This window comes from Stegodyphus dumicola, chromosome 2 (assembly GCF_044657685.1).
Source record: "Stegodyphus dumicola isolate Sdum_Otavi_A_Nest chromosome 2, ASM4465768v1".
Classification (NCBI taxonomy): Eukaryota; Metazoa; Arthropoda; class Arachnida; order Araneae; family Eresidae; genus Stegodyphus; species Stegodyphus dumicola.
This window is the reverse complement of record NC_140769.1, coordinates 31,323,248-31,350,712: the sequence shown is the minus strand read 5'-3', so window position 1 is coordinate 31,350,712 and position 27,465 is coordinate 31,323,248. Positions and strand designations below refer to the sequence as shown.

The 27,465-nt window shown below is 32.5% G+C and overlaps 1 protein-coding gene across 2 annotated transcripts in view; it reads right to left on the bottom strand.

Annotated features, from left to right (window-relative positions):
• Positions 1 to 27,465, bottom strand: part of LOC118190531 (poly(A) RNA polymerase GLD2-A-like) — a 103,099-nt gene that overhangs the window by 51,977 nt on the left and 23,657 nt on the right. For both annotated transcript variants that reach the window (XM_035361256.2, XM_035361255.2), the window contains 4 exons: positions 24,777 to 25,160; positions 17,090 to 17,195; positions 11,134 to 11,244; positions 1,396 to 1,510 (listed from right to left, as the gene is read on the bottom strand). In XM_035361256.2, the coding sequence (XP_035217147.2) occupies positions 1,396 to 1,510; positions 11,134 to 11,244; positions 17,090 to 17,195; positions 24,777 to 25,084 (640 nt within the window). In that variant the 5' untranslated portion in view covers positions 25,085 to 25,160. The remainder of the gene's footprint in view (positions 1 to 1,395; positions 1,511 to 11,133; positions 11,245 to 17,089; positions 17,196 to 24,776; positions 25,161 to 27,465) is intronic.

The window sequence follows — 27,465 nt, the reverse complement described above, 5'->3', positions numbered from 1 at the left end:
AAAAACAAACTCAGTAAAAACAGTAAAAACAACAATGCTATGAAAGAAAGGGAATCACTATGATTCTTGCTGAAAAGTTAGGTATATAAAATGACTGGCATAAATTAATATTATTACTGAAGTATTTTTCTTTTTTATTACCATTTGTTACAGAATTTCTGGTTCTTTTTCATCACCTTATACTTTCCAGAGTTAAATATTGCATAGAAAGTCTGCACTATTAAAATTTATTTTAAAGAATGCTCGACATGCAGCATGGCAAGATTAGTTTTCCCAAAATACTAATGCCAAATTTCTAGCCATGCTCTTTTTTAAGGAACAGACATTTTACATATTTTGAAAACGGTTCCAACTTGGAAAAAGATACTGCATTAGTTAAGCTGTAGATTTTCTTTTGTCTGATTTAACTGATATTTCACAAAATTTTCTAAAAATAATGATTTAGACACTGTAGAGTAGAAAAATCTTTATAATGACTAACCAGAAAACACTAAACCAGAAATTATTTTATCATTTCAAACTGATGCTAATATTTCCTTTTATTTTATTTTCAGTTTGGCTAAAAAACACCAAACTTTATACTAGATAAGATTATTTTCCTTTTCAATACAACTTCTGATTCCCAGCCTACAGTATACATTAATATTTTGACAACTGATATTTGAACATTTAAAATATCACTGTGCTTTACTGTCTTCTTACTGAAACTGATATTTGAACACTTAAAATATCACTGTGCTTTATTGTCTTCTTACTGAAACTGATATTGGCCAACTCCAAGAGTGATATCAGCCAGCTACCTACATGAAATAGAAGGGGGGGGAACTATGCCACATCATACAGCATACTGCTAGCATACTTGAAATGATAGAAATGCTGAGAACCATTTAGAAAAAAATTTGGAATAGTTTCTACCCTTCTTTACATTTTGGTCAATGCAATAATGATTCTTCAATGTTAAATAAGTATTTTTTCCTCTAAGTAATTTTACAGCATAATTTATTTGCTCTCTGGGTTAGAGTTGTCACTGACAACTATTCACTCGCGCATCAATATGCACTTGTTTTCACTTAATAAAACTTGATTTTTTAAAAAATACTTAGCTGCGACTGGTACTGTCGATTTGGTTTCACATGGAGATAAGGTAAAACATTTTTAAAATGAGATACAACCACTGCAGATTTCTGAAAACATATTTCTCTGCAAAATTAAAGTGCAATTAATACTTCTAAGTACAGTGCTGCGAAGTGGAATTTAAACACTACTAATAAGCTAGTACTTTTAATATTATGCAAACTGTGTGCTCATAAAACATTATATTTATTCAAATTTATTTTTCATTAGCTTTTTAAAAGGACTAAGAACTATTAAAAATTCCAATGCTAAATTACTTACTAGGGAATCTTTTGATTAAGATTTCATGTAATTTATCCCTTAAGGTCATTTTCTTTTGAAATACTATATCTGTTTGTTTATTTTCCATAAAGAGTTGCCATATTCTTCTTGATAACTGAAATTTAATAAAGAAATTACACATTATTACTTTTTTAGAAATACTAGCAACAAAGTTCTATGACATAAATCCAGGATTATTCCAAATATTGACTTGATTTCAGATCATCAGAATTCCATAATTATTCAATACATTAATTTGAAATAAAAATCTCCAAATTTTAGGATGGCATTAAAATGTTGTAGAAAACTGGCCTCTCATAATCTGCTAACCTTCTTTGGCTTGCCCACATTTTGGATATGCTGAAGCAGATTCAATAATTTGCTGCTCTACAGCTGGCCTACTAGACCACCAGATTATATGCCATATGTTTTTTTTAAGGTATTTTGAAGGTATATTAATAAAGCTACATTCATGCAACCTTTTGCTCCCAAGTCTACATGTTCTCAAAAAATGTATTACTGTTGCTGTGAAGACAGTAACCAAACATACAATTGGTGCATGAATTTAAGTATTGCTTTGACATTTTTGTATAAATAAAGAAGTCTCATAGAATACTTTTATATAAAACTTAAAAAAATGTTTTTCTTTCATATTATGTATCACTTTTTATTTTATGTGCGTCATTAACTAATAAAAAGGTCTTTTAAAATTGGGTCAATCCTTTTGAATAACCAAACATATGACTTTATAAGATGATAAAAAATTTTTTTATTAAAAACCTGAGAAATATACTTATTTTATAGCCATGGTATGTATGTTTTCCATGTCATTTTCTATTGTTAAAATAATAAAATAATTTTTATTTATTTACTTTTCTTTTTACTTAAAACAGCTCTAACAATACTTCAATACTGTTATCACTGAATTTAAAAATATTTTTAATAATCATTATATTTAATTTATATATAACAGAATACAAACTTTAGAATAAAGAGGAAACGCATGTAAAAAGATTATAAATGTACACAGACTACACATACACACAAAGGATAAGATAGAACGGTACTATTCGGTTTTGAGAGCCGTAAAAAATTGCCAAACTATTGTTGATGCCAGTGCTGCCAAAAATAATTGCGGCAACCCTAATGCAATAAAGAAAGTATAATAGTAAATAACTATCTAAGATTGATGTTTCAATTTAGATGAAAGGTTAATTTCATATAATACTTTTTTATTATTATAATTTACCGTATATACCAGCGTATAAGTCGACCCCCCTTTCGACATAAAAAATTCGTAGAAAATAAGAAACCTGCGTATAAGTTGACCCCCCACTTCCGAAATCGATCGAGAAAGTTCGAAAAATTTTTTTAAGCAGTGCATTTATTCAAAATCATTTGAGAAAAAAAAGTAAATATACGATAAAAAAATACATTGGTAAATAAACAAAATCAAAATCCTTCAACGTCCGATTCATGGTCAGATTCGCCAAACATTTCATAGAACTCTTCTGTCGTCATTGGCTCGTCATCATACATATTTTCAGTCTCGAACTCTGTATTGTTACAATCACTACTAGAGCCTTCGTCGTCATTTTCACTTTCAAAAACAGCATCATCTTCTGTGCTGTCTAGTTCGTTGCTAATACATTTTTTAAATGATTTTATAATCATTTCAGAGAGTATTTCGTTCCAAGCATCTTTAACCCACTGAGCAATTAATGTAATATCGGGCTTTTTAATGTTGCCTCCCTTTGTAAATGTTGGTCGACCGGAAATAATCCACGTTGCCCAATATTTTCTAACATTTACTTTGAAGGGCTTATTGAGGCAGACATCTAGGGGTTGAATGACGGATGTCAACCCTCCCGGAATTATGGCCACAGTCGTTTTTAGGTGTTTTGTCACTTCTTCAGAAAAGTGTCCTCGAAAAGAATCGTATACTAAAAGAGAAGGTTTTTTGAAAGCTGCTCCCGGTCTTTTATCCCACACATTTTTAAGCGAATCGACTGTCTCGTCAGCATCCATCCATCCCTTTTCATGGGCGCGAACCAGCACACCTGATGGAAACACAACATTTTTCGGTAAAGTTTTTCTTTTAAAAATGATCAACAGACGAAGCTTACTGCCATCAGCCAAGCACGAAAGAACGACCGTAAAATGGGTTTTTATATAGTTTATATATACCTTCTAGAATTTGTTCCGGAAAAGATTCACGTATGTAAAATCTATCTGCATTTTCCCTTTTTAAAAGTTAAAAGAAATATTCAAAACTGTTCAGTTATTGCGTGGGCTATTTTTTTAAATTTTGACATGTACGCCTGTTAAGAAAAGTATTTCATGAATGAACAATAACTATTATAAAGACTTATCCGTATGTGAAGGTTGTAATATCTTGTTATGTAATAAATAAATATAATTATTGTTGAAGTGGCAACGCCATATTTGTATTAAACCGTTGCTCAGCAACGTGAGATATTGTTTTAAAAAAGATTTAGTATTCTGAAGATTTTGCCAGCTAGGAGTAGTGTTAAATTTTTGCCACTTAAGAATTGTATGAAATTTGTCTACCACTGTGAACTAGAAATAAAATATATGTTCTACTAAGAAGATTGTCTGTTTTGTAAATTACTGCAAAATACATTACAGTCTTTAATAAATTGGAGGTTCCACCGAGATACTGGAAATTAGGAGTGCAATTATCAATTCGATGGTGCTGGTCTCCTAATCCCAGAAATTTGCTGAATTTTTTAGAACAAGTTTGCTAATACCAATTGCCGAGTTTGTTTATTTCAAGGAGAAATGGATGTAAGAAGTCTGCTGTTTTAAAGCCAGATATGAAGCGGATCATTCAAAGGTTATCTTCTGTGCTTCTGTAACTTGCGTCCGAGCAAAAACTGTCAAAAATAGGATACTGCTGATCTCTGAAGATAAGATTAAATTTTGGTTTTCTTGAAAAAGCTTTTATTGAATTTTAATACTTTATTTCAGAATTATAGTTTATCGTGTAAGATTTTGTTTAAAATAACTGACACTAAAAATATTCAGCTTAAATTTATAATTGATATTCGTGGTAAAGAAGTATTTTAAAATTATTATTTATGCTTTACTTTTATTTGTATTGAAATTTTATGTTGATAATTGATATGTGTAAGCCATCCCGGCATTTATAAAAAAAGAAAAAGAACTGCTAGCTGAGTTTTTGAATTTGTTGCCAAGCAGGCGCGTGAAAATAAGTAATAACGTCAAACTGACGTAGAGTGAATTGATTATACTGCAGAATTGGCAAAGTTTAAGTTCTCGCCATCCAGGCGTGTGGTAGATAGTAACGTCATCCCGACGTATTACAGATTGTATATTCTAAAAGTTGTATTGCCAAACTGGCAAAAATTGTTTTCGTTATCGCCAACCAGGCGTGGAGATAGATAGTAAAATCGTCAAACTGACGTTGGTGAAATTCCATTGTATTGCCTAACTGGCAAAGGTGTTTATATAGTTATAGCTAACGAGGCTTGTGAATAGTGAGTTAAAACGTCAACCCGACGTAGTATTAAATTATTTTGTGCCAACCTGGCAAAGTTTTTTAAATAATTCTCTCCAATTGGTTAGTGTGAATTTCGTATTCGAGAAATTAAATCTCGCCAGAAATTATATATTTTTAATACAAGTACGAGCTTTTAGATTGAATTTCAAAAGGAAGCCTATTAAAAGTAACTTGTGTCAACATGTCATTCTTAGCTAGGAGTAAAAAACAGGATTTAAAAGTACTAGCAGAAGAGTTAGGTTTAACCGTGAAACCTGAATTTAAGATTGCTCAATTGCATAAACTGATTACTGAAAGTCCCGATTATGATGAGGAGTTTACTCGAGAACTACTGGCTGCAATTAGAGAAGAAAGGGAACGAAAAGAAGAATGTGAAAGAAAAGAAAGAGAAAAGGAACGTGAAAGAGAAGAAAGAGAAAAAGAACGCGAAAGAGAAGAAAGAGAAAGAAGAGAAGAACGCGAAAGGGAAGAAAGAGAAAGAAGAGAAGAACGCGAAAGGGAAGAAAGAGAAAAAGAACGCGAAAGAGAAGAAAGAGAAAAGGAACGCGAAAGAGAAGAAAGGAAAGAAAAGAAGAGCGTGAAAGAGAAGAGCGAATTAGAGCCTTTGAGCTACAGAAACTTCAGTTGGAAGCAATGGCTGCAACAGCACAGCCGGCAGAAACTACGCAGTTACCTGAGCAGCCTTTAAAAATCAGAATTCACGATGTCATGCCACGTTTCAACCCTAAAGAAGATGAAATAAGTTTATTCCTGGTGTTATTTGAGCGTCAAGCTAAAATAATGAATATACCTGCTGAAAATCAAGTGACTCAACTTATTTCATTACTGCCTCCTGACATTGTTCAGCTTATTGCTAGAGAACCAGAAGAGGAAGCGAAAAAGTATGAATATGTAAAAACTTTACTGTTACAACGATTTAAATTAAGTGCGGAAAAATTTCGACAACTATTTAATAAACATCAAAAATCTACTGAAAGTACTTGGTATGATTTCTACTATGAATTAAAGAATTATTTAGAAGGATGGCTTAACGGATTAAACATTAAAACTTTTGAACAGCTAAAAGATCTCATGCTGGTTGATCAAATAAAAAAGCGTACTTCTCCTGATTTCAAAGAACATTTTATGGATCAATGGACAACCATCATTTCACCTACTGAAATGGTTAAGAAAATTGAAGATTTTGAAGATGTGAGAAAAACAATAAAACCGAAATTTTCTACCAATCAGACTGAGAAATTTAACAAAGGATCATTTAAACTGCGTTATGATAATTTTGTGAAAAAAATAGAGCATCCGCCTCATTTTAAGCATTCTGATAGATGGGATGATTCAAAATACAAGAAAGATAATCAGCAAAGGAATCAGTTCCAAAACAAAAACCAAGAAAATTTATATGACAAAAGATATCGACCACGTTGTTTCGAGTGTGGATCATATGAACATTTTAAGCCTCAGTGTCCTCGCTTAAAACCAAATGAAAAGGTAAATTGCGTATCTTCAAATGATGATTTGTTAGAGACATATACAATTAACGGTTTAGTGAATGGGTATGAAATGCCTATTCTTCGAGACACAGGAGCCACTGTTGATGTTATTTCTCGGAAATACATAGATAACGCAAAAATGATTGGAGAACATGTCTGGGTACAATATCTTTTAAATGACCATTTAGTATGTCTACCGTTAGCGGAAGTTGAAATTAATTGCGAGCTTGGTAATATAAAGACAAAGGCAGCTGTTGTTACAAATGATCCCGGAAGATATGTATTGGGTAACAAAACTGCCCAATTGTTCAAAAATAAATCATTCTTAAATTTAGAAAAAAAAATGCAGTTTTGACACGATCTCAAGTAAAAAGATCTCATGAAGATGACCGAAGCAGAGAAATTGAAATGGAGAAACTAGAAGAAGTGAAGTTTATTGAAACTGACGAAGATATTTTACCGCAAGCTGATGAGGAAGACAAGGAAATTAAGAAAGTGATTAATGTTAATTCAAAGGAATTAATTGAATCTCAGCATCAAAGCAGAGATCTAATGTCATTACTTAAGGAAGCTAAAAATGAAAATTCCAGCAAGACAAATGATTTCAAAGTAAAAGAAAACGGATTGTTGGTGAAAAAGAAACTAGATAAAAATGGAAATGAAAATGAAGTAATTGTTATTCCTGAAAAATATAGGGATCATATGCAGAACTACACCACTTTGATCCAGAACCAAACACATAATAGTGCTAAAACTCAGGGTAATTTGGTCAGTATTCACCCTCCTAAAAGTCAGGCTTCTGTCAATGCTTCACGGAAATCTGACAAACAATCTAAGCGCTCATCTCTTGATGAGAAAGCTGAGGTTATTTATATGGAAGTTGACTCACCTTATTTACCTGGTGATTCATCTTCTATGGATAATGTGTGGGATTATTCCTCTACAAGTTCCCCAGTTCCTTCTTCTCCAAAAAGCAAAGATGTGTTTGACAGTTTGTTAACAGCAGATCAAAGAACTTCTGATAAAAGAACTCATGAAGGTGCTTCTAAAGCTAAGAAATTAAAAATATGTTCAGAATCTATGTTCACGTCAGAAAACTTAGCAAAGAGGCACAAACATGATAAAGGATACTCAAAGTTGCCACATTCAATGAGAGTGCAAGTAGCAGATAAGAACAGAGATTCATCTCGCAAAGAGCAAAAACTATCTTACAAGAAAGAACTGACAAAATTAAACGATTCTCAGTTAAAAGTTCCAGATGAATTGCCAAGTTCTGGAGTTGAGATGCAAGTCAAAGAGAAGTTTTTAGAGAAACTAAACAGACAAGAGCGAGTTGTTGAAGAAGCAAAACTGCCACAAAAGCCTTTGTCACACTCGCCTGATTTCAATAAGGAGTTTATTTTGCAAATTGATGTTTCAGACTCTGGTATGGGTGTAATTTTAGCTCAAAAAGATGAACGAGACAATGAACATCCAGTATTATACCTCAGTAAGAAGTTTACAGAAACTGAAAAAAGGTACTGTACCACAGAAAAGGAATGCACCGCCATAATATTTGCTGTAAAGAAACTTCAATGTTATTTAGACGGGCATACTAAATTCCTCATCATGACCGATCATAATCCCTTAGTTTGGCTCAAAAATAATGTGAGTCTAAATCCACGACTTATGAGATGGGCACTAGTACTACAACCCTACAATTACACGATCGTTCATCGAAGTGGTAAAAACCATAAAAGTGTAGACGCATTAAGTCGTACTCCCTGGCCTGATTAAATAATTTGTTTCTCTATATAGATAAAAAAAAATATTTTGTTCCTTCCTCTCTTCTTCAGTGTATGTTATTATGTTATTTCTTGTTTAATTCTCCTTTAAATGCTTGTATTTTAATTCTGTGTTGTGCCGATATTGTTGTTTTAAAAACCGTAAACTTTAATTTATGAAAATATAAATTAAAGTTTATCTGGAGGGGGGAGAGGTTGTAATATCTTGTTATGTAATAAATAAATATAATTATTGTTGAAGTGGCAACGCCATATTTGTATTAAACCGTTGCTCAGCAACGTGAGATATTGTTTTAAAAAAGATTTAGTATTCTGAAGATTTTGCCAGCTAGGAGTAGTGTTAAATTTTTGCCACTTAAGAATTGTATGAAATTTGTCTACCACTGTGAACTAGAAATAAAATATATGTTCTACTAAGAAGATTGTCTGTTTTGTAAATTACTGCAAAATACATTACAAGACTATTTGCATTTCTCTTTTCTTGGCGTGTTGGCGAAATTTTTTTATTGCTTAATATTGATCGGTTGTTCGGGGGCCGAAAATTCTTTGCTTTAATCGAAACTTACTCTAGTTAAAGTATGAAACTCTGTGATTAGTTCGTCACATAATTTAAGTCATGAAATTACTTCAAGTAAGTGACTTATTTGATAAGTCGTCCAATTTGAGTGCAGGAAGAAAACAACTGCATTATATAAAGAAATTTTTGAACTTCTGATTCTTTTAATTTTTTATGGCCCTGCGTATAAGTCGACCCCCCCCACTTTGAAGTCTTTTTTTTTTGTCCAAAATATCTTGACTTATTACGCGGGTATATACGGTATATAAAAAATCTGATGTGTACACCACATGACTTCCTTGTATTGGAATATTAAATTATACGCATTTTTTGTTGCATTTCATTTAAACTTATTGGATTGAATTAAATCTACTTTGCCGACAGCACATAAACCACAATAGAATAAATGCATACTTTAAAATTCACTCTAGTATTTTTTTATCATAGGGACACTCTGGTGCTAGATTCACTTAACAGCATTAATAATTATATAACAGTTAACTTATATAATAATTTTATAACAGAAACTAAGTTAACTGTCATATAATCCAATAATTATATAACAGTTAACTTATATATTTCGTTCATATTATACCTCATAATGCACAAAATTTATATCATTTAAAGAATAGAATTATCTAATCGTTGCACATGTTCTATTCAAATACTATAATAAAGCTAGAATGATGTATAAAAGAAATTAAGCAAACAAAACAAAAAAGAAACAGTTTTTCACAGATGATTGAGTATTTCTCATTTAATTAATTCAGTTCTCACTTCGCAAGAAGGCAAAAATATATAAAAACTCAAAATATCTATATTAAAAATTACAAAGTAAATCTTAAACGCTTATTTCCTCGAAAAAATTCCAGAAAGGATTAAGCATGATTTAAATAATAAATGAAGGCGTTATCTTCGTTGTTGCGAAGCTAAGTTTTCCTAGATTAGCAACACATCCACTAGTCTCCTGTTTCAAATGTAAACACCAATGGCTGCCATTAAAAAAGGCTTAGCAGCAATTAAACAACTTTAAAATTGCTGATAATTCTAAAAATATTGCACACAGATTTACTAAAGGCATAAAATCCTCAACCGGAAGATAAAAACAAAATAACTCAATCATTTTTAAAGCAAAAAATGTACAATTTACCAACATATAAGAGTAAAGAACCTGAGATCACTGAGCCGGGTAACAGAGTGGATATACATATAAATATATTTATATACGTTTGGTGCGACCAATTGCAACCAAAATATGAGGTGCACATCTACATGTTATAGCAGTCCTACATACAAAATTTCAACGTTCTGAGGCTACTTGTTTTTGAGTTATGCGAGATACGTATGTACGTTCGTACAGACGCCACGAAAAATTCTCTTCAGAATTAATTTTAAAGCAGTTTTATAATTTTTTTGAAGGAAAAGAGTCTTTTATTCTGTCCTTACGTACAGATATCATGCAAAAGCATCGTTAAATTGCATTTGATAGCAGTCAAAATGGATATTTTCGTTGAAATATGCTGCCTGAAACTTTTCGCGATTACAATACTTCCTTTTTACTTCTTACAAGGAAGTAAAAAGGCTAAATATGGCTAAATGGAAGCATAAGAGTAAATAACTATTTCAGATCATTACTATAATTTATATAAAAATTGCTAAACATAACTGAATGGATGCCTGCATCGCTATTTCGCTACCAAGTTATCGCTAAAGCATAATTTTATCTCATTGGTTGTTCAAACATAATTTTCTATAATAAATGATGCTTTTTCTTTAAAAAAATTCTCGGTTAAGTGCAGAATCACCCCTTATTTGTTTGCTGCCTTTTACAAGGGTAAAAACAATTGGATTTTTGACAATTTTCTTTTACTTTTTAAGTAAAAATAGGTCGATGTGTACATAGATAAAGTCAAGGGTGTGCCAAGTGCCATTTTTGTGCAATTCTGGGATTTTTTTTAAAGTGAAAATAGGTCGATATGTACATGGATACCGAGTATGTGCAATTCTTAAAAACGCGTCAAGCAGTGATTGATTCTGCACTTCACACAAAATTCTATTACAGACTTTTCGTCATGGGCAATTCCCAAATTGCTAAATTCATAGGATATCAAAAAAGGATTTAAAAATTAAACTAGTATTTCAATGGCATCTTAAGAAATATAGAACTATATAAACTTATGCAATCTGAAATCAGCGCGTACGCTAGATTTGGTGCGCTGTTAAATGGGCGCGTTTGCTAGATTTGGCGCTTTGTGCATACATTTTTGCTGCAATTTTTGACGATACTCAAAACGGAATAGTACCAATAGAACACATACTAAAGAGTAATTTTTTTACTTCTAAAAAATGCTTTAATTTGGAACATACCTCAATATTATGATTAGAAATTGGAGTAGATGGACTACAAAAGGACGACCTAAACTTCTTCGTTGGGCTTTCATAGTCGCCTTTCCTCTTCAAACTACTATCCATATTGTTCTGAATCGGAAAATAAAAATATTATATTATTATTAGTATTATTACATTCAACAAATTGACAAGGGGGGGGAAGAGTACAAAATTTAAAATATCTGCCTTTGTCCAAGTATTATAAAACAATAATCTTAAAACTTATGTTTCAAGTAAGTGCAAAATCTTTTAATTTAAGCACTAAATTTCTATTCTATAGAATTTAGATATTGCGAAGTGGAAAATCTTTTAATTTAAGCGCCATGTTTCTATTCTATAAACTTTAGATATTGTGTAAGTTTCAAACCTATAATTTCAATTGAATATATATAAAGCAGCTTTAATTTTGTTCAGTAAAATAATGTTTTTAATACAAAATAAAAGATAAAACAAACACCAGATTACCAGTTTGTTAGCTACATGATCTGTTATTTTACAAGTTTGAATTTAACAATTAAATCGCAATAAAAGAATATAAAACCAATATATATATATATATATTTTTACAATGCAAGGTAATCTGCCATCAGATGACTGCTGGTAAATGGATTTATAAAATTTCAGTAAATCCTAAAACGTAAGACTTTTCTACTACAATAAAATGAAAATCCCGTTCTGCATATGCTCTGTATAATTTATTGCTGTGTTATTTTGGAATACTAATTTTGTACAGTTTTTTCTTTTCCCCCCATAAAATTTTCATCATTATGGTTGCTGCCATTTAGTTCAATTTTGCTGTGCTCCAATATTCAAATTCAAAACTATGTCGTGTCCTACTAAGAGAAAATTATCATGTTATCTTTATATTAATTTACATGTAAAATTTAGGTTTCATATTAAGATAAAAATCTAATTAGAGATTTAATTACTCTGAATACCTTCAATGCATGGTCCATTAAAAAATTTATATACGAAAAAAATTGTAAATCGTGATTTTGTTTTACATGTTGGCCGTTCAGTACATTATACTTCCACAATATTGAAACAATAAGTTGAAGATGTTATGATTTGTGCATAAATGAAAGGAAAATAATATAACACATTTTTAGATGGGAAAAATCACTATATTAGCCTGATTATAAATGCTAAAAGTTTTTCACAAAAAAGGTAATAAAATGGGTGATAATCACGGACTGTAAGTAAATTAAATAAATAAGTTTAACATAAAAATTAAGGAGATAAGTAATAAATTATTTTGATATATAGCATTAAATGCATTTTTTATAAGGCAATGACTTCCAGAAGAGTATTTTATAGAAAAAACATCTTAAGTTCAAGCTAATATGATACTTTAATTGCTTATATATAAACAGCAATGCCCATCTGTGAAAAAAAAGAGAAAACCTGGAAAATGTGGTAGATCATGATGAAACTGGTCCATGGATAAACCAGGACAGTAAGAGGAGGGCAGGACACCAACACTTTATCAATGGTTTTACATGTATAGTCAGTGTAATGCACTTCAATGCACAGCTCCAACTCATTTTAATGGAGAAACCTCAAGGGATAAGAGCTGAGGATCTTCTACTCCTCTTCTCCACTTTCAGTACCAAACCCATACAAAATACTTTTAGCTCACCAGTGTTTTGAGTGCCTCCATGCTGCACAGATGCAATACAAACGTCCTGGCCTTCTCAAGGATTCAAACCAGAGCTGAATAATAAGACAGCCAGCATCACTAACCAAGACAGCATGTGAAAGAGATAATTAGGAAAACATGAGAACAATTGTAGAATGAGTAACATAATTTATTGCTTCAAGAGCGGTCCAGAATTATTACAGGCTACTATGGGTTAAGGCACCAAGGGTATCATTACATGTGGAAATGCAATATGACATAAATGCATACAAACACCTAATGCTGTCCTAGGGGATTATTTAATGTAACTGCACCCCTTGCTCAGGCATATTTCCCAATGGCTAAAACTGGCAGCCAACCATGTCCCAGATGTGTATGAACGAGAGATCAAGCAACCAGTCAGGCCATACATGGATTGCCATGCTGTGCAGAATGTTTGTAGAGATGTGTATTGCATATCGACGGTTCCCAGACAAAAGCCCACAGGATGAAAGCACATGCGACAAAAGCCCACAAAAAAGACCCCACTGGGATAATTGCCCATGCAACTAATACCCACAGCGATGAAAGCGCACATTGATAAAAGCCCACATAGATATAAGCCCACGCTGATGAAAGCCCACACTGATAAAAGCGCACATAATCAAAAGGGACTTATGGTTTTTTATTACTAAACTGTGTATTTATAATTTTAATTATAATAAAGGAGTATTCAGATCTGAATTTTAATGTCTCAAATATATGTCTCTTTGTATATTTTATCACTACTTTATTTGTTTAATTTATTAGGTTGAAAGCAAACTTTCTAGTCTCTGATTAAGTGATTAGCTATAATGTTTCGATGATAAATCTGAAATTGCATTTTATTATTTATTTACTTATTTAACTTTGGTATGCGTATGTGAAAATGAAAAATATCATTGTGGAGTTTCTCCCATGCCATTTTTAAGGTAATATGGCTGAGATTAATTATAATTACGTTTCATTATTAAAACTATTAACTTATTAATTGAAAACACTTAAATTTTATTTGATTTCTTTTTAGTTTTTCCTTTAGTTCCTTTTTAGTTTAGGAATATTAAAACAGTCAAGCACAATGAGAACTTGGCTAAGATATATTTCATTCTTTACTTTAGACTGAGCTTATTATTAAAGGTTAAACATATTTCTCACTGAAAGCTTTTTTGAATGTAACAATTATAATTTGGCAATTTTCTAGAGATATTTTCTTTTAGATTTCTGAATAAATTAAAACTGACACCCTGACAGAAAATGAATTCCAAATGTAACCTCTTAATCTTTCAACTACAGCAATTTGGAATAGTGTTTTTAATTTTAATTTTATTTATTTGGGGGGGGGGGGTTGGAACAACTCTTATAAGTCAACATATCTACAAATTTAAGTACAATCACCTCAAACTATAGTAATAAATATGTAGCATTTTATTAGAGATTGTGAAGATTACAAAGAACTATGCATACATCTAATAAAATTTTGTAACTACATAAATATATATTTATAGAGTCATCTGATTCAAAGTTCATCGTTTTTAGATTCGAAGTATACATATTATATAAATCCATCATTCATTAATAATATGTTTAGTAAGAGAAATTTAGTATTAATGTTTCAAATTATAATTTTTTAATAATTTGTCTTGCATTTGCTGTATATTTGTTCAAGATGTATGGATTTCAGTTATATAACATGAAAAATACACAGAACGCAGCTAATCATATATAACAGGTGATTGTGAAAGAAAAATTAGAGTGCTCTTAATTACAGTTATAGTGCTTTTAAATATCCCTATTGTAAATAGCCATTTTCTAATTGACATTAAATTAAATTAAATCCATTATCCATTAGAAAATAATTATAGTGAATTATATCTATTGACAACATTTCTAAGAGGTCGCCTTTTCAAAGAGACCTGTATTTTTGGTCAACATAAACAAACATTGCCAGTGAATATCATATTTCTAAGACCACCATATCTACAACCAAAATCACAGTGCTCTTAATTACAGTAATTTTTAAAACCGTGAGTGGTTGCGTTTATAGAGGGCTCACTATATTTTTAATAAAACATGTACATCTTTATTATACGCTTGCTACTTTTTAATTTTCTGTCAAAGCAGAGGAACAGAGGTTCTATTTCTTTAGAAGTATGTGAAATTAAAAAAATGGACACTATATAACAAAAATGGAATTAGATTCAAAAACACACTCCTTGAGCATGTCTGAAATTCATTATTCTGCTCGGAATAAATTTATCTAAAGAAAATGTTTAATAAGTATTAGAACTCAAAGGCTAAGTCAGGTCAAAGTAGTAAGGGTCATTTTGTCTGAATATATCTTTTCTTAATCATAAAGTGACTTTTCAAACAGCGAATGAAATGGGAAAGGCAGAATATGTGCGAAAGGCAACGGAGAAATGACACTATTTCGAAGTCGGCATGAAAAGAAAACGGACGAAATGGCACTAAGCCAAGGGAAGGCATGCCTTCGTGGAGGACGTTTTAAAGGAAACTCACTCGTACACATGTTACGCAAGGAAAAACCACGAAAGTGCCCATGCAGTCAGCCTTTTCATTGGGATTTGAACCCCGGACCTAGCTACCAGCATTTTTACTACTTGGCAGCTGATGAGCCTTGTGCCTACATGAAAAGCTTAAGAATTGGATGACTGACGCTTTCTTGATGTACAGATTTTATTTTATTTTTTATTAATTTTTATTCATCTAACTAATTATTTATTTGTTCCGATATTTTAATTTTTTTTTCAGATTTATTTTCAAAGGAACAATGTCTAGAAAGTTTTGCGAATCAAAAATAAATTATTAAGTCTTAGATGAGATATGTTCTACCAATGAAAAATTTTTCTTCACGTTTAGAATGTAATATACGTAAGTTGTTATGCATACTGCTTATCTCAACAAATGCTCAAAATTTTTTTCTCTTGAAATCAATAGAAACTTTTTATGAAACTAACCTCAGTAATACTTAGAATTTTATTTAATTTTATGTTTGAATGTTAGCTTCAAAAATGGAGCTAACAAACAAGTTATAACATCTAATTGTTCATGGAAGCATGCAAATTGTCAATGACCTTCTGTAAGATTGCTGGTGACTTCTCATTAGTCAACAGAGTCTGCCGAGCGGTGAAGTAGCAGAACACTGGTAGTTCAGTTCGAGTTTCGAATCCCACGGACGGGCTGGCTGCATGGGTGTTTTCGTAGTTTTCCCCATGTGTAATTTGTATACGAGCCAGTTTCTGTTAGAAAGTCTTTCACAAAGACATTCGTCTCCTCAGGCAGACAGCCCTCGAGGCTTTGCCATGCTCACATACACCAAACCAAGCCAAACACACTAATAAACCTGATGTTCAATAACAGAATAAGGATAAAGGTTGAAACCTTTTATCCAAGAAAACTATTTACAAGAGTACACCTTGTGCTTATCATATAGACCACTGCTTGTGGTGTTATGTTACGTAGAAGTGAAGCGGTCACCTAATATTTACCTGAAGTAAGTAGACATTAGCTGTACACACTGACTAGAAAAACAACCACCTTCCGGTGGTTTCAAGTCGTGGTAAAATTGTGACTCCAGCCAACACTGCAAGTTCTGCCACTGCCGGACGTTAAATTAGATCAAGTAAAATGTATTACATTACATGATACATATAGTGATACATAGTTGTACAGGTGCATGTTTTATGGCATTATTTATTGTAATGGGTACAGACATCATGTTTCAGGACATAACATATTGCAGTAGATAAAGTGTGATGTAGATGACGTTCTTTTAGGGCGTGTTTGCAAACATGATCTGTTTACATCAGTGTTTACTATCAAAATTAAGTTAGCACTATAGAATTGTTTAGAAAGCTTACTTCATTCTGCATATTTATGCTTACTGCTCTACATTTAAATATTGTTGTACAGATGTGCTGATACTTTAGCTACTCAGTATTGATGAATGAGTTGCTAAAGTATCAGTACAACCATACAACAATACTTAAATTGTTGTGTTGATATTTTAACAACTCAATCGACAAAATATTGAGCTGCTAAAGTATCAGCACAACTAATAAACTTAACATTTCAAGGTAATAAATTAAATAGAGGAATTCAAGATTAGCCTAACAGGCTTTCTCAGACATTTGACTTAAGTCAAATGTCTGAGAAAGCCTGTTCTATCTCTGCCAATTTCAATGGAATAATTAAAAATGATTTAAAAATTTTATCTTTTGATATAAATCAAAATCTCATTTACTAGATATTTTGTCTTACCTTAAATTCATGATTATTCTTAGGAGGTTTATCAGGAGATGTTTTATCATTTGTAAGACAAGAAGGATCTGGAATGCTTTCAGGAAGAGGTAAGAGAGCTTTCCTTCTAAAAGAAATTTCAATAAAAAATAATTCAAATTAATGAAAAGATTTCAGAAAAATATATCAATCAGATGTTTTATGAATGCACTGCTCTGTTAAACGCTTCTTTAAACAGTACTATTTCAGCAAACATCACAGCTGCAAATATGATACGGGAAAAGATGTAAACTAGAACAGAATATTTTTATGAAATCTGTTCCTCTTCAGCAGATTTTACTTTTTGATATACACAGGGTGTACCATAAATGTTGCGACAAACTTCTAGGGGAGGTGGGGGGGGCACATCATAAGGATTAAGAATTGCATAGGAACCCATGCCCTGAATCGTCACTGTATGCCGCCAGAGGGTGCTCTACAGGAGTGCACTAGTGGAAAGTGAGGATTGCCTCATTCGAGCGGTAGGCACCATACAAAGAGCATGGAATGCATGGAGAGAGCTTGCAGTCATGCACTTAGTGTATGGAATAGCTAAGCCACAGCACACATTTATCAACGCTTCCCCGACACACATCAACCACACCACAGTTTGTTCGCATGTCTCCATCAAAATTTGTGCGACTACGGGTCATTAGAAAGTGGACTCATTTTGAACTGGACATTCGCAGCCATCTGGGCAGATACTTCTGCACTGATGGATTGGGTGTGATGGACCGGTTCCCTGGCCCCCCATGCTCACTGAATTTATTGACAGGCATGAAAGTGCAAGTTGGCAAAAAAAGCTGAAGAACGCACGGACACAAAATTGCACAAAAACTAAATACGCACACACGACCTAAAAAAACACATTTTAATAAAATATCAACCTTTTAATATAAAAAGTATTAAACATATACATATAATTAAACTAAAATAATTTACTTACTATTTTGCTATTAATTTTATCTTCCACTTGTAAAAAAAAATCAGTAAATCGCCAAGAGATTGTAATGAATTAACCTTCTTTAAGATGCTCTTTATATAACTTGATACATGAATACCGTACACAACATTACAACACACTAATATACATATTTATGTTATATATTACTGCCCATTTCCAAGCAATGACAAGTTTTAGAGATAATATATATATATATATATAACTGTTACTATAGCTTTCAATTATCTTCACTTTTAGTTTAATAAACAGTACTTTATATAACACCAGAAAAAGTAGTCATGTAAGATAATATCGTAGTTACAAAATAACATAGTAGTTACAAAATAACATAACATATAGTTAAAGGAGGAATTTAAAAAATAACTATTTTGTCCATCTCACTCGATCCTGATTAAAATTTTTTAGGGAAAAAGCTTTTTCTTTTTTGCTACTTTTGCAGTCAACTTTTCTAATTTCCGTTTGCGAATTAGTTTAAATTTTTTTTTCAGCAACTTTTATACAATCCATTGATACTTTTTTTATTTTTCTGCGGCCCACCAGTGGCCGAGCGGTAAAGCCGCAGAACACTGGTAGTTCGGTCGGAGGTTCGAATTCCGTGAACGGGCTGGCTGCATGGGCGTTTTCGTGATTTTCCCCATGTGTAAAGTGTATGGGCCAGTTTCCCTTAGAAAGTTCTCCACGAAGGCATCTCTCATCTTAGGCAGATAGCTCTCTCGGCTTTGCCATAATCACACACACACACTTTATTTTCGGCAATGTTTAATTGCTTTTTTTTAGATTCTCACTCCTCTTTTTTTATCTCTAGCTCATCTTTGTACAGTTTATGAGCATTCTTTAAATTTTTACATAGAGTTTTGTGTACTGGAGAATGCAAGTGGTTACCGTATGTCTGACAGATGGCGCCAGCACCGATCGCTGAAATTATTTAAGTCAACTCTCGTTTGGCGGTTGCTTGCTCTTCTTTGATTCGATATTCGTACGCATCTAGTTCCGCCGTTCCACATAAGCCCCACCTACTTCGCCTTGATGTAAAACAACGTATTTCGCGATCTCTGGCACGACGTACAGTTTTTTTACAAAGAAAAGAAGAAGAAAGCGTGTCCTTCGTTTACCTGCCCCCCCCCCCATTTGCTGGTCACGATTTCTGAACTGAACGGTTCTACATCGATCTCAGAAACAGCCCGGGTGATGTTCAAAAAAGTGGATTCCGTGAAAACGCAGAAAACTTTCATGCCTGTATTGAGCCTTGATTTCTTTTTGTGGGGAGACATCAAAAGTGTCTTGTATCACGATCTTGTTGTGTCTGAAATGGATCTCGTGGCAAGACTCGCCTACGACACTAAAAAAAACTTCCAGTGTGTTTGAACATGGTCAGCAATCAATGGTCCGTTGGTGTCAGGCATGTTTGGCATCTGATGGTGCAAACTTCGAGCATCTGTTGTAACATTCAAGCTGTCGAAATACCATTTGTATTCATGTCCAATAAATGTTTAAAATTTAATCACTCACTTCTTTTCTTTGACATCTTTTACCTCCTACCACTTGCACCTGATATTTCTGGGTACAGGTTACTATGCAATTCTTAATCCTTATGATGTACCCTACCTTCTCCAGAAGTTTGTCGCAACATTACGGTACACCCTGTACATAATACAGCACAAAGTCCGTAATCCAGACTCGTCGGGACTTCGGCGATTCCGGATTATAGATCATCGATTTAAATCTGGTAAGATGTGATGCAGAAATTATACTATTAAAAATATGAAACCTTAATTTATGAAATAAAAATTAATTATGAGGTAAAGGATATCAAATAAAAATTAAAATTAAAATTAAAAAAAAGAAGATTGATATTTATTTTACTTTATTAAACATTTCTTTCAAAGCACGCATGCATAAAGCATATGCGCATAATGTATGCGCATTCTCTACACACATGCATAAAGTTTGTGGCTTTGAGGTCCAGATTATAGATCATTCCGGATAATGGACTTTGTACTGTATATATATACGGAGCAAGAGAGAGAAAGAGACCACTATAAAGTTCATCAAATACTAATTTAACTACAATACTACTACTTGCATATCAATATAATTTTGCTTATCAGAAAACGTTTTAGTAACGTACCATTTTAATAGACATAATGTACCTTGAGGTCAAAATTTTATGATTAAAAGTATTTTTTTACAAAAAATATTAAATTCAGACAGAATTCGATTGTGTAGTTACATCACAATAACACTGAATGTTTTCTTGGAAAACATTCTGGAATAAGTTTCGAAAAATCAGGTGTCATTTAATAAAATTGATACAATATTATTTATTCCAATGTATATCCTTGATATAAGCTAGCATACACATACATGTACCATGCATATATTTGAGTGCATATGGATTTATATGCATTATATTTAACAGTTATTTTGTTCAATATTATCTACCGTCTTTAAAAATTTAAGTACTGGCCACATAAATTTCTGTTTTACTTCTTAAAATGCCTTATTTCTTATAAAATGCTTTATTATTATTTATGAACAGAACAATACCTATGAGGCATAAATCAGTTGAACAAGTGTTTTTTACCAATTTACAAAGTCAGCAATGGTTTACCAACTTTCCGCGTGGGAGTGGTTAATCAAAAAGTACCAAAAATATTTAAAATTATGTTCATAGAAATATAATATATATATTTTTATCAATCTGCATTTTCGTACCTAATTTTTGCAACAAAAGCTATAAAATAAATCTTCTATCTACACATTTAACATATTAACTGATCACTGATTTTCATCAAGAAAAACTTATAAGTGTGGTGTTGCATTAGGTTCATCTATTACAAAAAGTAATATAAAATCTCTTACCTGATACATCTTGTGTTCAAAACGCCAGGCTTCCAATAAACACACTTCCCAGTAAGAGTTTCTTTCTAATTAACAGCCATCTTGTTTTTAATAATTTATTCAAAAGAACACTGATATACATTATTTACAAGATAGATATGAATTATTTTAAGACAGCTTTCTCATATATTACATTTTAATTGTTTTTCATATTAAAAAAGAAAAGAAGTATCTTAAGAACTGCCATTACAAAACTATTTAAGAAATTTTATATTACTTTTCTTGTAATAGATGAACTTGATGCAAAATGTATCATGAATCCTTACGAGTTACTAAACTATTATATTAGTGTTTTTTTGGGGGGGGGCTGCTTACTCATTATCTGTATCCTTACTGAAAAGCTGCGAACTTGTTGCTGGCTTTGAAAGGAAGCATTTGTTTGGGTATCTTTACATCTATTTCAATTATGCCTCCAGTGCTGCCTTTTTTATATTCTTTTTTCATACAGGGCATGCACACATTTCTAATTTTTGCATTGCTGTTCTCCCTATGTACATAATAACCTGTTTTTGCTAAGATAAGAGAAGTGCAAAAACTCCACATTGCGTGTACAACCTTCAAATTCTAAAATGAAAATGGAAAAAAAAAGGCATGATGCCTTTCAGTGGATGTCAAAATGAAAATTTCGATAGGGTTGCATGTATTCAAGATCCGTCTAACTTTAGTGCTATATTTGAATTTACTTCTGTGGAAGAACAGAATCTTACCAAGTTATCTTGCACAACATTTTAAAAGCAAAATTTAGCAGCATGGAATTGCTGCTAAATTTAAATTGCCGAATTTTTTTATTTCAATAAAAGATGAATATCATCTTGTAAGTGATAAGGTTCAGTGGATTTTAACTCAATTTTTTGACATTGTATTTGTGCAAAAATGGGTTTGGGGCAGTCACTGTAATAAAAAGCAAGTATAGGACAAAAAGAAATGAGGGTGGCTGTGTCCAGTTTAAATCCATGATTTCAGAAAATTTGCAGGCTCATCCATCACATTAATTATTAACGTAATGCTAATAAAGGAAAAAAAAAAAAAGTTAAATAATAAAGATACACAAGTTTTATTCCTTTTTATCTCTTACTTATGAATAGTAATACTTTTACTCAAGCTAGGGCACCACTGAAAAACATTTAATTGAAAAAAAGGCACCGCGATTTATCTACTACATTCAAAATCTTCCTGTTGAACAATGCAAATTAAGTTTACATGAAAACTTCATAAAATGCTTTTCTGCATTATCGCACATAATCAGTCTTTGAATGCAAAAGGGCATGCTCACAATACGCTGAAGAGGTAAAGGATGCAATTGTTATGCCTATGAAGCATGAGATGGACTTAACAAAATGCTGCCTAAAAACATGAATTTTGAATTCAAATAAATCAAAAAATGTTTTTATTTATTTATTTATTTTATCTTTATTTACTGCCTTTGTAACTTGCAACATGTCAAAAATATCTAATTACAGATCTAATCCTGAAAGAAAAGAATCAACTGTTAAAAGATTATGATGCATTTTGCAACTATGCAGTCAGAGAGAAGATACATTTAAAATGGAAATTTTCTTAACAGCACTGTGCAATTTATTAAACAAAGAACTAAAAAAAAAAAAAAAAAAAATACAAATGTTGCAAGTAAATGCAAAAGGATACGAAATAGAAAGATATTGAAATTGCTCTTGTACGGTTTCAAGTTGTAGAATGGTTTCAAGCTATGAGATTAAAAATGTGCTTCTATTTCTAGAGCTCTGTTGACCACAAAAGCAGAATTCACTAAAATGCTAGGATAGAAGTTTGTGCCAACTGCTGGCTCACAAGCTGTGCTTTACTATGTTTTTAATTCAAGATTTTAATATTTTCCTTTCATTCAGTTTACTTCCTCCTTGCATCTGATAATTTTAATAGTTTGACACAGCTCAGATTTCACACAGCCTGCTGTTTAACACTGAATTAGAAATTCCAAGTTGAATCATTTATTTGCTTTACAAGCAAAACTATTTTAGCTAGCTCCCTTACAAGAAAATCCGAAAATAGTGCTACAGAGAATAATAAAATAAAATACTATACAAACAAGATATTTGAAAAATGAAAGAAGGAAAATACAAGAAAAAGAATGAAATACTGTTCACATTTTCAAGCTTTTAAATTACGAAAAGCTCTTTCACACACATATTATAACAGTCCAGGTTATCTATTTCAAAATTATTTCTCAAGTGTCTAGTAAGAAATATGTCTAATTTACATTTGAACATTTTGAACAAACATTTACAAATTTTACAAAAAATACGTTTGAACCTACATCATTTGAACAGCTACATAGGGTGATTTGCTTGCACGTACAAAATTCAGACAGGGTCAGGTTACTCAAAGATAATTTGGAAGTATGTAGCTATATAGGGGTGGAAACACATTATAAGCACTCTAAATTAGAATAAAAAGAATTTGGGAATGAATGGCCTGGACACCAATAGTTTGAGGTACATGCTATGTAGAAAGAAGTCTACATATGAGCATACAAGTGATCGCTACAAATCTCGCTATTCCCAAACCATCATCTGAAGAATTCTCAACTCAAATCCATAGTATGAGTAGTATGTAGAGTAGCTGTTTTCTGCAGATTATGCACTGTGAATTGCATTTACTAAATGATACAAGCAGAAGTGTTCAACGGAACCCCATTTTCTAGCTGCTGTCCTGCTCATTGACAAAGTATACTTCAGCAGAGAGGGCTGCTACAGCACCCATTACACACATGTATTGGCAGTGAACAACATCAGGAATACTTAAGCACATACAGCACAACACTGGTTTTCTATCCGTATTTAGTTTTCTATCATTGTTGGCAATCATCTGATAGGCCCATATCTCATGCCTGCTCATTTGGATGACTGGCCTTGTAAGATTTTCTTGGAGGAAGTCTTACCTGGATTGTTAGACAAGGAAAGCATCCAGTAACTGTAGCACCAAGATAGGTGGTATGATAGCACCCCAGCTAATTTTACTCCTTCTGTTCAGTAAATTCTACATTTGGTCAAAGATGGATTGTTTATGGTGGTCCTATTCTTCGGTGTGCACGTTCAATGGACCTGTTCTGCCTAGATTTTCCTTTCTATAGGATTACCTGAAAAGCTGGAGTACAAAACACCTGTGTCCAATGAGGAGGATCTAGTCACATGCTTTAGCACAGTAAGTGCAATCAATCATCTATAAGACTTCTGTTATATTCCAAAAAATCTGTGATTATATGCTGTGCCGGTGTCAGGCTTGTATCGTAGCTGGAGGCTGTAACTTCAAACACTTACTCTGACCGCTGAATATTGTAACTGTAAAGATTTGCTGATTAAAATATTATTCACATCACTGTCTCTTTTATTTCTTGTGTTTTTATTTCCATTATTTCAGCGACATTGTTACCGGAGTAACTTTTAGATACGAAGACTTATTCACGCACCTCTGAGAAATTCATTCTCACTCATGAACAACTTCATGTTATGTTACCAAAAGTTATGTGAGTGCTATGATGTTCTATACAGGATGCGACTATCACCCAGGAGCCTGAATCAAGTGACATATTGCACCTAAGTCTTCTTGTGTTTCCTTCTCTGAACACTACCACACGAAGACTGCATTTCCATGCCTACATTGCTATGCAATTTTGAATCAGAGTAACTTATCCCTTAATGAAGATTGTAGACACTTAATCGAATCACTCTGTTTACAGTTCAACTTCATTAAGTTGAAACTGAAGGAATCATAAAAAAAATGCTTTTGAGTAATCAAAAATTTGACTTATCAAAGTTCTACTGTACTCACCTGGTATTCTCAATTTTTGGTCCAATATGGAAGACCTGTTCTGAAAGTGAAGGTCCAGAAATTGTCAATGAACATACTTCATTGGAGCTTTGTTCAAAATGATCACCATTTTGAGTTACAGGAACACTGCTAGAACAAGTGCTACAAGTATCTTTACCATCTACATTATTGTTAATTCTGTTACATTTCACACAAAGTAATGTTACTTTTTGTTCTAAAGTTTTTGTGAGACCAGTAAAAAATACTGGTGAATTATCTATACATCTATTTACATGAAATTTTCTAGGAGTTGCAACAGTGGGCTCCATGCCAGAATTACAATCATCTGCTTCAGAAATTTTATTTACCTATTCATCTTGAGGTAAATGCTTTGCTTCTTTCAATCTACAAAAAATGAAAAGAAAATTACTATACTATTTTCATAATAAAAAAAATCATACGATATTAATTTACGATACTTTTTAATAAATCTGAAAGTTGAATTTAGAGTACTTTATATAACATTAAGAAATTCTTTACTTTCCAAATTTAAACAAATAATTCAAAATATTTCAAAACATAACAAAACATCCTCATATAAAAATTATAACACTAAATATATTATGAGCAATTTAAAAATTAATACACACAACACAAAAATTATAGTAGAACCAATCAAAAGTTGCTCAACCATTTTTAATTTGAAAAGCTGTATTTCAGAGAACTGTTCATTCTTAAGATTTATAACTACAAGTAATTTACTTTTGATGATGATTTCATTTAAAATGTTCTTACATTCATTAGTATGATTCAAACAAAACTAATGTCTTAAATACAGAAACAATATTTTAGTTGTTCGTACAATTTAATTTCTCCTGAGTCAAATATACACAGCATTAGACTCAGTTGCAGGGCTTTGTGAACATTTGTCATTTAAAATAAAAGATAAACTGCAAAACCTTTTGTTGGAGCCACCTTCAACAATAAACAAAGTATTGGTGATCCTTATGTCAGACATGGCGAAAGCCTTCGACCGTGTTTGGCATGAGGGGCTCATCTTCAAACTTATCAGCTTGCGCATTCACAGAGAACTGATCCTTCTCATCTACTCTTTTCTTCAACAGCAAACTTTTTTTGTCACCCAAGGCAACAAAACTTCTGTTTTAAGGCCTATTTGATAAAGTGTGCTGCAAGGCAGTAGCTTAGGTCCCATACTCAAATTATTTTACATATTTGATTTCCCACATCCCGGACTGGAGAACTACTCACTTCTTGCTTGCTATGCCAATGATATGGATGTAGCCATTAAATCTATCAAAGCTAATCAAGCAATTTCTAAGATGCAGAACTTTCTTTACACTATAGAAGACTGGTGTACCGACTGGTATGTCAAAATCAATGCAAGCAAATCTCAGCTACTTATTCTAAGCAAAACTAGGCAACGTTTCAACTTCAAAGAATTACTCATTTCAAGAACTAGTTCCCATTGTTAATCATGCAAAATATCTGGGCATTATTTTGAATAAAAGAGTTACATGGTCAAACATCATCAAAAGTGTCAAAAGCAAAGCTATTGGAATCATAAGTAGGTTTCTACCTGTTATTGGAAAATATTCTAATCTCAGCTTAAGCACTATGAAACACATCTACAATACATGAATCAGGCCTATATTGGGTTATGCTGCTCTGCATGGAACACTGCAATGAAAAATCAACTTTACCAGCTTCAAGTGGTTCAGAACAAGTTTCTGCGAATCATTACTGATGCCGATAATCTTGTCAGAAATTAGCTTCTTCACTGGGACTTAAAGAAAGAAAGTATTACGGAATTCATTAGAACAAATGAGAAATTCTTTACCAAGGCCATATCCTGTGACTTCGTAAACTACTCTCAAGTATTTAATTATGAGATTCTTCATGAAGACAAAAACATCAGACCTCTTGCTGCACATACTATCATCGATGGCGATCAAAATTTTGTTACTTAGCTCCTTGGTTGTAGTTGCCTCTACTTCAACATTTTTTCAGATATCACTTCTTCTTGATTTTGTACTTGTATTGATAGCTACTTTGCATATGTAAGTTTGTCACTTGTTTTGTTGAATTGTATTTGTATATAATCTTTTTGTAGGTTGTATCTTGCATATTGTATATGGATTGTACCTTGTATCTTGATTTCTATAACTTGTATTATGTACTTGGTTAACTTTCTGTTATTCTTTTTGACACTCATCCTGTTCTGTGGTTGCATGTCTGATTCTTTCATTGGCTTTTAGACCTTTTGGTCACCCTCCTTTTCTTCTTTTTCCCTTGCCTCTGATTTCTCTTCTGAGATTTCCCACGTCTGGAGCTTATTATGTCATGTGCCTTCGGGCTTTATTTCAAGCAGCCGGCAATGTTGCAGTCTGCAATAGTTCAGCATTTTATCGGGTCTACGCAAAACCTTTTCTTTATACCAGAACCATGCTTATGCAAAGTAAGTCAGAAAAGCCGCCCAACTGGTATAGTGGTTAGTGTCACTGACTGCTGTGAAGGGCTCGGGTTCAAATCCTGGAGAAGGTATGGATGTTTGTAAATGTCCATGCGGCATGGGGGCACTCTAAATATGCAGTGAGCTGAAAGTCCCCTCGACAGGTTGGTGGCAGGGAAAGACTCGGGTCCATCTCCTCAGAGTGCTCTCCATCAAAACTGGGGGTGGAACTGAGCTAAA